Genomic DNA, 17,289 nt, shown 5'->3' with positions numbered 1-17,289 from the left:
TATATGTGTATGTGTACTGTCGCAGAAGGCCCTTCTTAAAGATGGGAAGGGGCAACGGGCCAGGGTCCCTGCCTCCTGAACTGGTCCCATGGGTTATGAAAGGAGAGCATTGCAATCATTAGACCAATGCTTATAAGCACCACCACGTCTCTGCCTGGAAAAGCCGAAGTGCTACAGGTCAGCAACAGAATCGCACACGTTGGTCGCACAGACAGAATATGTGCATACCCTCACCCCAGACAGAATAAGCGACCACAAACGAGGAAGAGAATTGTGCAGACAAAAAAAAAAAAAACGAACTGGAAAACCCACGCAGCCAGATTCTGCCAGCAGTGTTAGCAGCAGAGAACGAGAAGTGTGGCCTTCCTCCTGCGTGAGAAAGAAAGATAGTGGAGGTGCTGCACATTCATGTGCTCAGAGCTGACTTCCTCAATCATTAAACCAAAAAGAAAAGGCTTTTTTTTTTTTCCTTTCCTGTTCCTTTGTTGTCTGGACGTGGATCCTAATATTCTTATGCTCCTACCACCCCCCGTTGCACCCATCTCATAGCTGAGAAGGCGGCCCCTGGTTCCTACCATAGGTCCCAAATCGGACCCAACGCCACCCGATTCTTGACAAAGACGCAAGTTAGCCCCCAGTTACCGAAGCACAAGAAGAAGCAATTGGCAGGTTCATGGTCGCTGCCTCACAGACTCGCTTCAGGACATCCTCAAGCCTTCAGAGCCGCGCCTCCCTCCACCGGGAATGGTGGTACACGTTTCGTGACAGAACGCACCCAAGGCAGCCACCTTAGGGAAACACAAACCAGGCGCACGAGATGACGCGTCCAGAAGGAAGAGCGTCCAGGTTGCACGCGCAGACTCGAATGCGTGGATTCGCAAGCGCGCGCCGACAGCCTGCAACAAAAGCGGGGGAAAGTTACCCTGCGGCCTACCGTACGTCAAAATGGGAAAAGCCCGGGAGTGGGGCCCTCGACCCTCTGGCTCTGCATTCTCTCACCTCACAGAACTTCCCAAAGTTACAAACACTGAGGAAACGGACCCTTCTCCTGCCGTCTTCCTGTCACTGACTCTTTTTTAAGTTAAAAACTTTTACCTGAGCTCAGCCCTCCCTAGCTGAGAGCAGGAATGGGTTCCGGCTGAAGCCTTCACTGCCCAGGCCTCTCTCGGCCTAGACCGCATTTCCTCCTTCCCGGGCGTGGGCCTGCTACATCACTTGCTCTTCTGAGCCCCACCACAGGCAGGAAGGAGGGAGGAGAGGCTGTCTCCATACTGTGGCGCTGCAGGTGGCCACCTAGGCCAACTCGTGCTTCCACCGGCCCTGGCTGCCCCCATTCCTCCCCCCCCCCCCCAAAATAACCACAGCAGGGACTCGCTGGCCCAACATACAAACCTGGTGACCTTAACATAATATTACACACACCCCCCCGAACCTGCACGCTGCTCTGTCTCGCTACCTAGCAGGCTGAAACCCCCTCTCTCTTTTGGCCTCTGACCTGTTTGCTCCCCTGCCCAGCCATCGGTCATTTTTCCCCCAAGTCCCTTCCTTGCACGGAAGAAAGGACACAAGCAGGGGGAGCGGAGTTGGCACCGGAGTCATTTTATTTGTTTTGGGAGGATGAGAAGGTGGAGGAAAAGGTGCTGGTCCTCAATCCTAGCAGCTACCACCTGGTGGGAAAAAAGCCCTGATTTGATGTAAGAGTTGAGATGCAGAATGTCAGCCCTGCTGCTGATCTGCTGGGGGGGAAATCCCATCCCACTCTACTGCTCCTTCAGGTTTATTTATGCATTCGTTCATTCATTCATTCATTCATTCATTCAAGTTGAGATAGTGCCCAATTCTAAAGATCTCTGCGTGATTTGCAAGATGCTGGGGTGGGAAGAAGGAAGGTAACCCAATCCCGTCCAAAGACTGAATGAGGAAAATAAGAGGAGGAGGAGGATGGGTAGACAGGAGGAAGGGGGGGGGGGGGGAGCAGGCATCACTGAAGCTGAGATTCTACCACCCCCCAGCTTCCAGAGTTACTGAGGGGGAGAATTAAATAAAGAATTTAGATGGATTCTGTCCATCAAAGATTTGGGGGGGGGGGGGGGGGGAGGGTGCCTGTGCCAGGATGTACAGGGAGAGGAATGTGGAGAATGCCTCTATCTATCCCTGTGGATGGAAGCAGCAGCCCTGGACAGTGACAGTGAACAGTGTCTCCCTCCCTCCTATCCTCTCCCCCTTATCTTCCAAACAGTGGAGGCAGTAAAGATTTAACAAATACCAATTTTATATGTGCATGCACAAATCTACTTAGAGAGATGTGCATCTCTAGTATAAAGTTATTTACCAGCTAGCATCCCTCTTGGCTCCCTTGGTGATATCACTGACGAGGGCCAATCAGCATGCAGCAAGCGTGCAATGTCATTTGGGGTTTGTTCTCTCTCCCAAGATGGCCGCCCCAAAATAATGACCAGCCAAACCGGCAGCCGCCTCTGTAAAGGCCGGAGAGAGTGAGCACAGCTTGTAAGCAAAATTAATTTCAACAGAGCCCAAGCAGCCAAAACAAAAAATAAATAAATAAATGTGCTCATGGGTATTAGAGCGAGGGGGTCACCTGCTCGCAAGTACAACCACCGCTGCACAGCAGCATGTCACACAGTGTAAGCCAAGGCTATTACCTTGCTATAAGGCCCAGTGCCAGCACTCATCTAGACCCACATGGGTGCCACCAAAAAACCACGGTGCCTGGGCCACTTGGGTGACGTCACTGCCTTGCAGTTCAGCGGCGTGGAAACCCAGACTCCTCCTATGATGCTGTCATGGGGTGAAGTAGTGGTAAAATGCCACTTTGTAATGCTGACCCTGCCGCGAGATTCACTCAGCGGCACTGCCACCGAGTCTCTTCCGTGAGGCCGTGTCACTGCTGCATGCTTAACACGTGGCGCGTTCCAGAGAGGCTCTTTTGTGATTCCATGGTGGCCAGTGGGTCACTCTCTCTCTCTGTAATGCTTTGCTCTGATGGTATCCTGCCCGCTAGCACCTTGCTACAGAAGGGCACCGGTCTCTCTACTGGTTCTGTCTCCAACCAGCTGAAGGGGGGGGAGGCGAGGCTGCAAGCGCCTGGAATCACATTCCACGATAACAAGGGGAGGGAATACTCCCTGTCAAGGGAGGAAGAGAGACGGTACGGAGCGTGTGAGATAACAATGCAGAGCTCTGGTGGTAAGGAAGTCTGCGAGTTAAGCCCTCTGGGAGAAGGAGCCTCCCAGCAACCTCTATCCAGGCCTTTCCTTGGAAGACAATCGCCAGTGACGAGGAAGCCCAGTTCAAGGACAGGCGAGCCCCGCTCCCAGCGTGGGAGAGGCTCCGACAGCCACCGCTCTCGCAAGACCTCGCTCGCAGCCCCAGCCAGAGAGGTGACGGGAGGCCGCCCACCGTCTCCGCCGGCGTTCGCTCCATCGCCATGTCCGACTCGGAGGGCCAGAGCACGGGGGAAGGCGGGGGTCGGGGGCCACTGCCACCGCCCTATGGTATCTCCGGGGCCACCCCGCTGGAGCTGCGGGGCTCGCTGGACTGCTGGGCCTGCGCCGTGCTGGTCACCGCCCAGAACCTGCTGGTGGGAGCCATAAACGCCGTGCTGCTGGCCGCAGTCTTCAGTGTCTTCCTGCTGCCCGCGGCTGCCATGCTGTTCTACGGGTTCCTATGCCACAGCAAGGTGAGTGATCGCCTCTTACCCCCCCCCCCCCCTCCCCTCCAAGATATCCTTCTGTCCCCTACCAGAGCAAGCCAGGGCCTGGCTGATCCCCCACCTTACATCCCAGATATCGCACGTTGCACGGCAAACCAAAGACTTGATTCTGTCAATCCCACCCATTACCCTGGCTCCTGCACTAGTGCGCAGGCTCCCGGGGAGCATGCAGTCGCGTCTTCGGGAACCCTCTGTGCTGGAGCCGGGGTTAAGGGTGCATGTGCTGGGGGATGCAAGGAAGGGTGCACCCAGCCAGGGCCGAGGTACATGGAGGGGAGGGGGAGTGCAGTCATGGCACGGGTGGTCGGGGTGCCTACAGGCCCCCTAGTCAGACTCCTCAGAAACGTTTCGTGCTGCAGCCAGGGCTGGGCTATTGCTGTAGGCATGGCATGGATGCTAAATAGAAGTTATTATAAGGGAGATGTTCTTCAGACAGGAATTGTTTCCAGGGGGGGAACAACGCAGGGACTTTGAAAAGGGGGAATGGTTTCTAACAGGGCTCTGACCCACCTCGACTATCTTTTATCCACGACCAAGTCAGGAGTTACCAACTCATCACATCCCTCTTGCCGCTTTGTGTCAAACAAGCCAGATTTCTGCACACAGCTCAAGGTCATAGATAAGCATTTTCTTTTTTTTTTTTTTGTAAATGGATTAATTGATGCCTTTAAACAGAGCTGATCTGTTCACGTGGCTTAGTAACAAAGCGGTCCTTTAAATTAAATACTAAAATCAATAGTATTTATTCTGGAGGTATAATGAGAGGATGACTCAGGGGCTTTCTACTGTCTGCGACGGGGCTGCAGGTTTGAAAACAGTACACAGTTGGGCATAGGAATGAATTAATAGGTGATACATTTAAAACTAATAAAAGAGAAAATATTTTTTTACTCAACACATCATTAAGCTCTGTAATTCATTGCCAGAGGATGTGGTGACAGCTATTAGTGTAGCTGTGTTTAAAAAAGGGTTGGAGAAGTTCTTGGAGCAAAAGCCCATAAACCATTATTCAGGTGGAGTTGCAGAAATCCACCGCTCATTCTTGGGATAAGCAGCTCGGGATCTGCCTACCCCCTTGGGATCCTGCCAGGTACTTGTGACCTGGCTTGGCCACTGATGGAAACAGGACACTGGGGCTTTTTAACTTTGCAGAGGTACAGGTGAGTGCTTCTTACCTGTCCAGGTGTGGGACCTGAATTCAGGATCGATGCCAGGAAAGCTCAGACCGCTCCACACTGGCAGTCTTAAAATATTCCCTGCCTGCCGTGGTACTGACGGGGGAGAGAAGTTGGGTTTACCGAGGGCGGGGGGAATATAACTGGAGGGATTCCCTCTTACTCCCTTTTTTTTTTTTTTCCCCTCTTTCCCTTCTCCAGTTCCTGAAGGCGAGGGGCCCGCACTGCGTCCACCTGCCTAACGACGCCGCCTCCACCGCCCTCCTGGTGGTGGGCTTCGCCCTGGTGATCCCGCTGCTGGTCCTGGCGCTGGCCGCCTACTGCCGCCTGGCCCGCCACCTGCAGCTGGGTGCTTGCTTCGTGCCCTACAGCAAGGCCGTGTACCGCAACCTGCCAGCGGCCCAGTACTACAGTCTGGGCTGCTGCGCCTTCGGGAGCTCCGACAGCGACAAGGTCTGGGTGTGAGAGAGAGCGAGGCAAGAAGGGAAGGGACGTTCCCAGCCCATCGGTGACGTTCCGGACATAATGGGAGCTCACACGGATCCTGAGAATATTCTCCGGGCATGGGCCTAGCCAACCTGACCCCCTGCCTCAGCTTCAACCCCTCTCCCTACCCTCCTGCCCAAAGCTTTGCGCCAGATCCTCCTCACCTGTTGGATTATATATTGTTATTGAATCCACCATCTTTTTTTTTTAGATCATTAAGAAAACATGACATTAACACAGCTAGGATATTACTACCATGTTTTACAGTATTTTTTTAATCTACGGGCTTCTGGATTTCTGGCAGCTTTCTAAGTCTCTAATATTGCTCAGCTGCACCACGAGCCCTTCTGTATTCCAGCAAGTTTGCACCCCTCGGAAGCAGCTGCTCTGCCAGTTGCTTAAGGATGGGTTTTAAGACCAGGAGGAGTAAAATAACTTTTTACTGCAGGCAGAAATATCTTCCATAACTGCCATGGGATACTCAGAACATCAGATCCGGCTTAGTTCTGACCCACTTCTGCCCTCCTATGACAATTAATGGGAACGCCTTTTGCTTTTTTTTTTTAATCCTTTGATCATGCCTTGCCCCCCCCTCCCCCATCTAAAGTCCCGACAATGGGTGTTTCATAGCACTAGGGTTGTGCTTTGAGAGAAATCAAGTCCACCTTCTCCATCCCGTGCAGCAGCCACCTCTGTCCCCCTCAAACAGCAAGGAGAAAGTCTGGGGGCAAGGCCTTTTCATTGGCTTGACTGTATTGTTTTAGTGGCTGATGCGAGGGGCTAGCGGTAAGATGCTTTTCAGCTGGCACCCACCCACCCACCCCTCACCCCATCCTAGTAGAAAGCTGGCTCGCCCTCTCAGGCCGATGCGATATCACGCTTGAGAGCCCCCTCTCCTAACGCGCGCCGATCCACCTCTCCCGCGTGCCCGATTTCATATTTAAAGTGTCTGCTGTGGTAAAAAGGAGGGGCATGGGGAAATGGTGTCCCCCCTAGCGCCTCCCTCAGCATCGGCCACCCGGGACAGGTGGCTGTCAGTGCCGGTTAGGAAATGGACGCTCAATACAAGCATCCGTTTTCTTCCATTACCGGGACAATACACACCCACAATCTAATGGCCTGGACTGTGTATATTGTGGGGGGATATTGGGCACCCAGAAATTTTTTTTCCCAACATTTTTTTTTTTAATGATTCCACTTTTGGACTCATGAAAAAAAACCTCCCTCCTACTAGTGTCATCCCGATACTAGTAAGAGGGATCACAGAAACCTGGAGTTTTACTTTGTTTTTCAATGCGCCCGTGAGCGCGGCAGACCTTTAACTCCAGTACCGGGCTGAAAGGTCGCATTGGCCACCTGAGAAATTTTTTGCATCGGGGGGGGGGGATTAGCTAATAGCCTAATCTACGTCTACTTTACATCTGATGAGCTCTAGTACCCACGCGCTCGATTAGACGCACTACTCCGGGGGTTATGGATGCGCATCGAGCCGTGCGCTGGCCGCAGCACACGGTATAGCATCCGCCTGTCTTTGTGGATGCGGACTGCACCCGAAGAGAGATCCAGAAGAAAAGGCAGGGCGGCCCGGACGATAGTGACCATTGCTTATGAGGGTGGAAGTGAGTGCCAGCATCAGTACTGCATACTTCAATTAAAAACCAAAAAAAAAAAACCCAGCATGACCTTTCTTTTTTGTTCTGGAAGGAAGTGAGTGTGTGTGTGTGTTTTATTATGAGTCTTGAATACAGGAAGAGATTATACGCAGAGCCATAATTTAGATGTGAGTTAAAAATGTATTTAATAGTCAGCATAAAGGAAAAGAAAGAAATTGTTTAAGTCTCAAGCAGTGAGCAAGCATACAAGAATATTTTTAGCAAAGCCGCCTCTTTCTTCCTGGGCAGAACGACCCTGCAAAACGCTGGGGAAGTGAAACAGTTCTGCAACTTCCTCCCATCCTATACGCAGGGCTGGTGCAAGGGGATCAGACGTCCTAGGCACCTTCTGCCTTGTGGCCCCTGCCACAAGGCAGAAGGCCTGCCGAAACTCCACCACCGCTCGCAGCCCCACACATGGCTCGCACCCCTAATCAGCGGTACCCTAGGCCCAGGCCTAGTGTTTCCTCTGGCCCTGCCTATACACTAACGGCTGAATTTTAAGAGGCCCACAGGCCGAAGGGGGCGGACCAGGCTAGTGCCATTAGCTGCTGACCCGGGGAAGCCCCTGCCGGCACGCGTTTACTTCTGCTCCAGCGCAGCAGTAACTATAACAAAAAAAAAAAATTGGGGACAGGTAGCATTAATGTAAGAGTCAGGGAGGAAGGATAGGGTTAGGGGTAGGGAAGGCCCTGCTGCATCAGTGAGCACTTCTTTCTAATATTCGCCTCGTTGCATGCATTAGAGGAAACCCGCTCGCACAGATTTTAAAATCGGGCACGCATGTGAATTGTATTTTATAAGATGCCTGCACCACTACGTGCATGTTATAAAATAGCTGCGTCTTTATGTGCATGTGCTCGGAGCCGCATGTGCGGACTTTAAATATAAAAAAAAATAAATTAAAAAAACCGACCCCTATCTGTGTACAGGGCTGCCTTGTACCTCTCCAACTAGTCCAAACCAGTACATTCTGGTTTGCTGACTACCCCCTGCTTAAGCTCTTTGCCCTTAGGTTTCGTTTCTTTAGAAATGGTATCTTTTTAGTTTCATTTACTCCATACTCTTTCTATCAGAGGGTAAACTGAGAAATACCGATACAGGCCAGTATCCCAGCACACTTAGGTCCTCCAGATTGCCTTCCTGCCTTCTAGCCACTATTGACATCCGATTCAGGTGTCTGGTCACTTCCTGCCTCATTGTGGGTCAGGCCCCGTCACAGTTCAGCAGTTCGGACTCCCTTGCTAAGGAGCCAGTCTCACAGATTTCCACATTTCCCTCTTGAGGAATTCCAACTCAGAGATTCCTCACGCACCAGACGGGGAGAAGGCAGTTCAAGTCTGGGGTTCTTCAGCGCCGTGGACTACCAGGAAAGAGAAGGCTAGTGCTAAAGAAGGAAACAGAAGAGCAAAAAGGAGCCAATACACAGCTTCTTCCACAACGGGGATGTCCGCTGTGAGCAGCACAACCCTCTCTTGGACTCAGTTGGAGGTGGGCAAGGCAACCATGATAAGGGGGTCAGATGGGTTGTAAATCGTGGACAGAGAGCAGCAGCACAGGAGACAAAACAGCAGGACAATAATAATAGGACAACAATTGATAATCCCATTCTCTAATTGATTCAAGACCATCTATGGTCAGGTTAATAAGTTTTAATGAAGCGTTAACGAATACGTTGTATCCACCTCGCATTGGCGGCTGCCTGAACTCCTGGGGCAAAAAAAGGGAAGCAAATCCTACCTCTCTGATAGAAAAGGTTCTAAATTCGTTAGGGACTTTAGTTCGGGGGAAAAATAATTAGAGCGTTTATTTCTCCAGCGGGGAAATGGCACCTAAAGTATCAGGGGAGTGCGGAGGCTTAAAAAAAAAAAAAAAATCTTTAAGAGGAAAAAATAGCAATAGGGGAGGTGAGCTCAGCAGGGGTGCACTTCCCGGTCCCACCTTCGTGGGAGGTGCCCGTAGATGAGCCTCTCCTCTCCACATAACTATATTGTGGACCTTTTTTTTTGGCTAAGTCCGGCAGCCACCTGCGGGGTGAAAACAGCGGTATTACACTAGGGGTACCGACCAAGGCCTTGACCAGAGCCATCCTTAAATATACAAAAGGCATCGTGTATGGGTTACAATGCCCTCGTCACGGGCGGACTAAAGGTTTACTGCAGGGGATCGTACTAACGATAAGAAACGGGATTGTGGGCAAGGCCTGGTGCCGATTCCACGGGAGGGAGGTGAGGAGAGTTGCAGAACGAACGGTCGCCATACTTCCAGGACATAACAGTATGAATAGAAAAGAGGAGCTGGGTACGGGTGCCCACATTTTTTACGCAGTGTTATATTCAGCTGTACTAACTTGTGGGTGCCCTGTGGTTTTAATCTTGGGCAAGAGTTCGGACTCGGACAACCTGGTCAGAATTGATACAGAAAAGCTTAGTGACAGAGGCGGCCATTGCTATATGAGTTCTACTTTCATTAGAAGGGGATTCCAGGTTACAATTAAGTACAGGCAAAAAAAAAGACGCTTGCGAGGATGAGAAAGGCACAGGAAAAAGAAACCCCGCTCGTTTAGAAGCTGGAAAGGTCCGAGAGCAAACTATGCAGTCTTCAGCAGGATTAACATGACTACTAAGCGATTCATACCATGAATTTGTGACAGTAAGACTGAACAAGTTGGCACAGCAAGGCGATACAGAAAAGCAGTGAAAAAAAAAAATTAGTTCCCTTGTCCGGAACACGATTAATGTAAAACTTAAAAAGTATAAAATCAGGAGCAAGGAAACCAGCAGTATGAAAAAACAATACAAATCAAACGAAGGAAGCCCTCAGCTCCACAAATGTCCATGAATCACAGAAGCACAGGGACGTAAATCAGACAGGTGCGTCCAATGCGATTCTCCAGCAAGGATGGCAGCCGTTGGCGTCAGCGGCTCGGTGACCCCAGGGCCTGTCCAAGCCGTATGGGCAAAGTTCTTTCGGGACGCCAGGTCGCCAGCGTGGTATCTGAAAGGAGGGTGCCAGAGAGGGGGGGGAGAGTAACTGTGCATAGGGGAGGCAATCTGCTGGCTTGCCACCTGCAGGTTTCAAACAAAAACAGACAGATCATCAGGAAGTGTAGGTGCACTTGGAGCATTTCTGATCACAGGGGCACACAGAGCCCTGTAAAGTTTTACATGCCCGCAGCGCAGCGGGGAGAGCCAGTCGCTGTTAACTGGCGCAATTTGGTTTTCAACAATCCATTGCAGCGTTCCACTAACCCACTGGAGGGGGGAGGGGGAGTATACGCTAACATATCTCCAATCCAACAGTAAAAAAAAAACAAAAACGGGGTCCGTTCTGAGGAATGCCAAACCTGGTCATGATGCGGGTCGCCGGCGTGCCAGCCATTGCTTTTTGCAGTCTCCTGTCGCCTGGGGGACAGCCTCCAGCCATCGGGGGAAATGCACGGACACAGACGGGCAGAAACCTAAACCCTTTCAACAAGTAACGATCATTATCAGTGAAGTCACAATGCCAATCCGGACAGGGGGACCCAGGGGTTTGGGGGATGTGTTATGCTGCTGTACTACGTACCTGGCAGCAGGGAACCGTCTCGTCGCACCGCCGTGGCTTTAAACTGCAGGCCCAGATTAAATTTAGACATTGCCGTATACACAGCCGACAGATGATCTGGACAATGATATTCAGGTAACAATAAAGGTAATGCGTCACGTGGGCAACAGGGGAGCCCGTTAGGGCCAGACCGACCGACCGACCCACCCGTTTTTCAAACTCCACCGAGGGATCTCTCCCTGGGAAGCACACTGCTGGAGGGCCATAACTGACAAAGGACGTCAGAACCCCTTCATCTCTGTAGTACGGGTGAAGGAAGGTCACCATGAGCAGAAAATCTATTTTGCGGCGGCACCTGCTGGGCTATTTCCCTGGGTGAGCCAGCGATCGGGACTGATGAGCCCTTCGCCAGCAGAGCGCAGCCTCGATTTTATCGCTGCTTCTCTCCTGCCAACCCTCCAGTGATCATTTCCCATGGCGCCAAATTAGCAATAGGCTCACCAGAAGCTGAAACAAAAAGGGAAAATTGATTCTTACCTGCTTGTATTCCTTCCTGGATTACGAACAGGAACCTCTCTCGTGCCATGTCCTTTACGTGCTCATGCAAAGACACAATCACGTATTGTGAATCAGAGACAGCAGTCAGTGGCTCGGTGTGAGGTGCGTTTAAATAAGACACAGCATAGCGCTGCTAGTTCTGCCTGTCGCACAGCGCGCCCTGCTTCCTCAGAACGGTATCCCCTAGCTAGTGGCGTAGAATGTATTCCACATACATCATACGCGGTCCCCGGCTGGACCTCCCTCTAGATTCTCATACAGAAATGGGAAGGGGTCAGACTGTGAGTGAGGCATCAGAAACACTCCACAGAGTTTAGCAAGGTGGCCTCACAGGCCCCTGAAAGCTGTACAAAGGGAGTTGTGGGCAGGCCGACAGCACCTTGACGAGCCTGGGGCCTGAGCTGAGAGCTTCAGAAGAGCAGTGCTTCCTGCCACCAGGCCCTGCTCACGGGGTGGGGGGGGGGGGGGTGAGAAGGCTCTTTCGACCGGGGTGAACACAATAGGAACAGTACGATTACCCTGGCACACTGCAGCTGCCCCACCCTACATCACTGTGGTAAACGTACAGCTCCACGGGTGACTGCAGATTTTACAGGGAAAGGAATGGGGTGTCGAGAAGGAGGGGCATTGTTGTTTCAGTAATGATGTCTTCATCGCTGGGAGGGATAAAAGAATGGGGTATTTCCATTCGGGTTCCCCTTCAAATGTCTCCTAATTTGGGGGGGGCGTACATGTACCAACAACAGGAAAAATGTACAAGTCCCAGCAATCCCCTAACAGTGCTGGGGCCTACTAAGCTCATTCAGTTCTTTGCGCAGGGACACTGAAGCTTCTTTCCATTTTTTTTTTTTTTAATTTAAAGGAACCCTACCAAGATCCCTAACCTGAAGAAACAGCAGCACTAAGCTAGGAATACCAAGAACCAAATCCCTAACTTAGCACCACCGAGAGACACTAGGCTTTGCACCTCCACCATCTGCTGGAGACAGAAGAATACTGAATCATACTGGCAGACACTAGGTGGCACCTCAGGGGTATAGGACAGAGTCCGCAAAGTCTTCTTCTGTCTCCATCTGCTGGTGGGGAAGCAAAACCCAGCTGTCCTGGACTGATCCGGGTACGTACAGGGAACCTTATATCCGGCCTGCGCGAGCCGGTACTCTAAACAGACTTCTGGGGTAGGAGCAGAGCGCGACAAATCGTCAGCGTGGTGAATGGACGGCACCTCCTCTGGTGAGGAGTTTCTCAGATCTCGGGGGCAGTACTCGGGGGGAATATCCAGGGGCTCTCAGCGTCCACTACTGAAAGGCCGTAAGTAGCATCAGATAAATCCAGCACGCCATGATATTTTCTCAGCTGGGCCCCCTTGGAGGAGAGTAGCTGGATTCTCAACATTAGAGAATTCTGACAGTACCAAGTCATTTAGGCCCCGGAGATCATGGACAACGAGCCGCTTTATCTCTCCCCCTCTGGCACAGGATACAGGGGGATATTAAAGGGAGAGTCACTCAACTCTATGATACCATGTTTAAGAAGATTGTCAATCTGAGGTCCAGTCCCTGTTACAGCCTGTCTACTAAGACCCTACTGAGCTCTCTTGGGGCCTGTTTCCGACATTCGAGGAAGGAATTGTACGTGCTTTACTGATTTTACTCTTCCAAATGTTGGTCGGGGTTGCCCCTGCAGTATCACGTCCAGTGATTGGAAACTGTTTACACTCTGACTAGTAGTATTCTTCTGGAACATCAGTGGGCCTCCTTTTGCTCTCGGCCTCTAGCTATTTCCAAGGTATCAGGGGCTCCGGGGGACAAGGCCTATCCTAACCTGAAAATCCTGCAGCAAATCCCTCCCCAATCAATTCACGGGGCATGTAGGCGAGCACAGTAATGAGGAGACGCAGGGCTCAGGAACCCACATTAAAACGCCAGGGTCCTGTTACCCGCATCTCCCGACCACAAGTGTCAAGGGTTTCACCAGATAAAAACAGACAGATTTAGTAGTCCCTGAATCAATTAGGGAAGGTGTAGGAATCTCATTAAGTGTGGCAAAACTGTTTTCCCCTAGGAGACTTTGCTGCTGGCTCTCTCTCTCTCTCTAATTTCTCAACTGCACAGCCGGATCCCAATACTGGGGAGGGCCCATGGGGGGAGCAAACGGTCTATCGCTGCAACCCCTGCCCTTCCTACACTCACCTGCAAAATGTCCTATTTTGCCACAGGCCCAACAGGTAATTCCTGACCTCCGATGGCGGCCAGTGTGGGGTTCATTGCTAGGAAGGGGACCAAAATTACGTGCTCTTCCCCGGCCCCTCACATTGTCAGTCCAATTCACAGCTGCTCCCTGAAAAGTGGCTGGTCCTGTATTCCACATAGTCCTCCAGAAATCATCGGGATCGCCAGGATTTGGCTCTGAATCAAGCTCAGATCCCAAATCACTGTCCCTATTCAATGTCCAGTTCTTGCACCTTCTCTTCCTTTGCTCCTTGCTCTGCAGCTGGAGATCGCTCTCCAGTCTGCCCTGTTCTTCCTCGTACTGATTACAGTAGTGGGTGATATGAGCTCTCATTTTGGCCCATGGACTGACTTCCATCCCAATCAAATCCTCTAAAAGTTTCTTAACTGGGGCTGGTAAACTATTCTTAAGAGTCAGATAAAATAAAGGAAGCATTAGAGGATCATCAAACCTTTTGTCAGTCTGTCTAGTCCATTCTTCCTGAAATGAGGTGATAAAAGTGTAAATGCTCTGATCCTTAGGGTCCCACCGACGAGCCATCAAGCCCACAAAGTCTGGCTGGGTCGGAAACATGGCTCGGAGGGCAGCCCAGATCCTCGTTCTAAATAGATTAAAAGCAGCCCCGTCGTTTTCACAACTAGTCAAGCTAATAGAACTCATGTCAGCCTTTCTAAAAACAGCATCTGCATCAACACCAGGTAATTTCGACAGCAATGCTTTTATGTCCCCAATACATAGTGTGAAACCCATGGTGTGGTGCTCAAAGTCCCCAATCCACATGCTAGCACCCTTCTCCAAAGGTGGCAATTTATCAATAAAGGGGGCCAGATCAGTAAACGTCCAAGGGACATATTTCTCTGGCATCTGAGATCTTGACTGCCCTGGCTGCCTTCCACCAAATATCTCGGAAGACAGTCCACTCCTCTTTTTGGCGTATTTCTCCCACACTTGTAACCCCTCTGCCATGTATTTCGGGTCCCACTGAGGGCACGCCACACCCCCAGCGATACACAAACGGGCCGTGCTCATGTGACTCGCTTCAAACGAGCCCCACCGTGGGTAGGGGGTCAGCTCAGCTCCCAGGGCTTCAGTCCACCCCGCCAAGATATCCACCCAGGGGTTCACGAAATAGTAGGACTGCTCCCCCCTCGCCACCATTTCTTTGGGGCTTTGGTACCTGGCTCCCGAAGATACCCCCCTGTCCAGCAAGGTTTCTCTTGACCCCTGCCCCACGGCCGGGCTAGGATCTCCCAATCCCCGGGGTGAGGCGTGCCGGTGATTTGCTTCCCCGGGATCCCACTCGGGGCCCGCCTCCTCCTCCCTCCCGTCTACAATCTTTGGCTGCATTGCATGCGGGAAACATGCGGACGGGTCACTCGTGTAGCCCGTTTGCAGCGCCCCCGAGACGCGCTGCCACGCTGCGGTCTGCGCCGTTAAAACGGGGGGCTCTGGGGCAACCGATCCAAGAGGAGGCGGCGGCGGCGGGTCCGGTTTATCGAGAACGGCGGGTTCGGAACCGTCCCCGGGCTGCAGCGAGGCAGGGCGGGGCCTCGGTGCACCCCCGGGCCCCCCGTCTCCCGAGGGCGGGGGCCTAGCGCCTTGGCCGGAAGGCTGCCCGGCCATCGTCTTCCGCCACAGGTAAAAGAACTGGAGGTGGTTCGTCAGCGCCGGCCCTTCCTGGGTCTCCTCCAACAGCTTAATTAGCCCCAACAAAACCGCCGCCTCTAAACTGCCGGCTCGCGGCCAGACAACCCGGGAACTCTTTCGGCTCAGCTCGCACCATTCGTCGCTGTATTTCGCGATTTCTTTCGAAAATAAAGGGTTGCTCCTGCAAACTATTTCCAACGGGGTCGACATAACTTAAGTCTGCATAAAACACGAGGGCAAAAACCAAAAAAATCAGCTACTTACAGCTTCGTCGCAACTTCCAGAGACAAAGCGATCTCCCCCCCCCCTTTCCCAGGCTCCTTCCGCTGGGGTCTCTCTTCCGTTCCACCGGACGGGAACGTGCTCCTCTCGTACCTCTGCCCCACGGGAGGCCGTGGGCAGGATGCACGCCGCTCCTTCGCCGGCAAGGAAGCGCGTCCTCCCGCCTCGGAGGCCGGGGTTTTCCACCGAAACGAATGCCAGGCGCGGCACCGACTGTTTGGGCCCCCCGCCCTCTCACCTCGGGGGTAAAAGCGTCAAAAGGAGGCTGCTCCGGGCTAAAACTTCCGGGAGTTTCGTCCAAATGTCTTTTAATTCGTTTTCTTACCCGCGTCTGGAGTACAGGAAGAGATTATACGCATAGACATCATTTAGATGTTGGGATTCGAGTTGTATTTACTAGACAGCCAGCATAAAGGAAAATAAATAAATAGTTTTAAATCTCAGGACCGTGAGCGAGTACACAAGATTATTATTATTATTAATTTTAGCAAAGCCGTCTCTTTCTTCCTGGGCAGAAGGACCCTGCAAACCCTTGGGTAAGCGAAGCACTTCTGCAACTTCCTGTAGGCCTCCTCCCATCCCGTGCACGAGGTTACCCGGCATCCTCTGCGACGAGCCCCACGCGGTCGGCTCTGGTTTGCTGCCCCCGGCCTTCGCAGGTTCCTCCCTACTCTCGCTCTCTCTCTCTCGGAAAGGCCCCTAACAGGCGCGCACGTGGGTCCTCCAGATTCGCTTCCTGCCCCACTGTGTGTCAGGCCCCTCCCCTTTCAAGAGCATCTTGTGCTGTCGGCAGTTACTTGACCTCCTACGAGCGCTATGCGCGGGCATCTCTTAGGCCGTTAAGAGCCCCGTCCCCTCCCCGCTGCGTGCACCGGCGGACAGAGGGGGGTCCGGATTCCGTTATATCTGCGCGCCCCGCCCCCGCGCAAGCAACAGCAGAGAAAGGAGGCAAGTCGTGCGGGCTGGGGACCGGCGCTTCCCGTTTTTAACGCGCCCCCCCCCCCTTCGGGGCAAAGGAGCTACCAATCCCAACCCTTCCTTTAAACATGAATCCGTAGGACTGGAATGGAGCCAGCGCCATCTTAAACTGGCTTGCCCCCCCCCCCCGCGGGGGGGCCAAACGGCTTCAGGGGCCCCGTCCGACAGCGGAGGGGGGAGTTCCCGTGCGAGGCAGAGGCGCTGCCCCAAGTAACTTTCTGGGTGTCTGAAGATTGCCGACTGGGGGACTGGGCCGGGGAGGCTGCATTAAGGCAGGGGGGGGCCGTCCTTATGGAAAATGTAAGTAAGCGAGCCTCACCATACACCTCAAAGCACAACACCTTTCAAACCCCGGTAGTAAAAGCCGGGAGGTTGGCGGCTACTTCCTGCCCAGGAGGGGATTAATTACGCGGCAGCCAAAACATCTCATTCTGGAGGGGCGCCGAGGCCCAGGCTGGTTGGACCCCGCTGAGTTAGTAACAATCTCTCCCAGACAATAAAACGTGGCTGGCTTGAATTTCTGGCTTTGTTTTTCATTCTCTGCGAGCCTCCCCCCCCTTGTCTGGATATTTGAATATTTTCTTCTTTTTCTCTCTTACTGTTCTTCCTCGTTTTACCTGCTCTCGGCCCCCAGCCCTCCCCCTGTCCCCTTCTCCCAGGTCCCCACACACAGTCCTTGGGCTTCGCTTCCTCTCTCCATCCTATCTGGATCCTCACTTCCTCTCCATCCCAAGTTTGATCTTCACCCTTCCTCCCTCCCCCCTCCAAAGCAGACTCCCAGGTTCTGGGTGCCAGGGGATGGGATGCCAATCCCCGCATTGCATTGGGGACGAGCATCCAATCGCGTTTTAAGCTGTGCGCTAGATGCTGCACACGATATTGCATCAGCCCAAATGTGTGGTAGTGTTCTTGCACATTAAGGGTGAGTGAGAGTGCATGAATGAGTGAGTGTCAGTGTTTTTTGTTTGTTTTTTTTTTTTTTTAATGTATGCTGTTTGTG

At 52.4% G+C, this 17,289-nt stretch overlaps 2 protein-coding genes across 2 annotated transcripts; one reads left to right on the top strand and one right to left on the bottom strand.

Annotated features, from left to right (window-relative positions):
- Nucleotides 1-3,148: 3,148 nt before the first annotated feature.
- Nucleotides 3,149-7,066, top strand: TMEM88 (transmembrane protein 88). Its single transcript, XM_029579464.1, has 2 exons — nucleotides 3,149-3,700; nucleotides 5,110-7,066. The coding sequence occupies exons 1-2, from the start codon at nucleotides 3,449-3,451 to the stop codon at nucleotides 5,371-5,373; spliced, it is 516 nt and encodes a 171-aa protein (XP_029435324.1). The 5' UTR covers nucleotides 3,149-3,448; the 3' UTR covers nucleotides 5,374-7,066.
- A 101-nt stretch (nucleotides 7,067-7,167) lies between these two features.
- Nucleotides 7,168-16,863, bottom strand: LOC115077192. Its single transcript, XM_029579461.1, has 2 exons — nucleotides 10,393-16,863; nucleotides 7,168-10,114 (listed from the first exon to the last, which is right to left on the bottom strand). Exon 1 carries the CDS (start codon nucleotides 15,237-15,239, stop codon nucleotides 13,245-13,247), a length of 1,995 nt encoding a protein of 664 aa, XP_029435321.1. The 5' UTR covers nucleotides 15,240-16,863; the 3' UTR covers nucleotides 7,168-10,114; nucleotides 10,393-13,244.
- Between the last annotated feature and the right edge of the window lie 426 nt (nucleotides 16,864-17,289).

The sequence above is a fragment of the Rhinatrema bivittatum genome, chromosome 16 (assembly GCF_901001135.1).
Source record: "Rhinatrema bivittatum chromosome 16, aRhiBiv1.1, whole genome shotgun sequence".
NCBI classification, from domain to species: domain Eukaryota; kingdom Metazoa; phylum Chordata; class Amphibia; order Gymnophiona; family Rhinatrematidae; genus Rhinatrema; species Rhinatrema bivittatum.
Note: the sequence above shows the minus strand (reverse complement) of the source record. Positions and strands in the feature narration are given on the sequence as shown.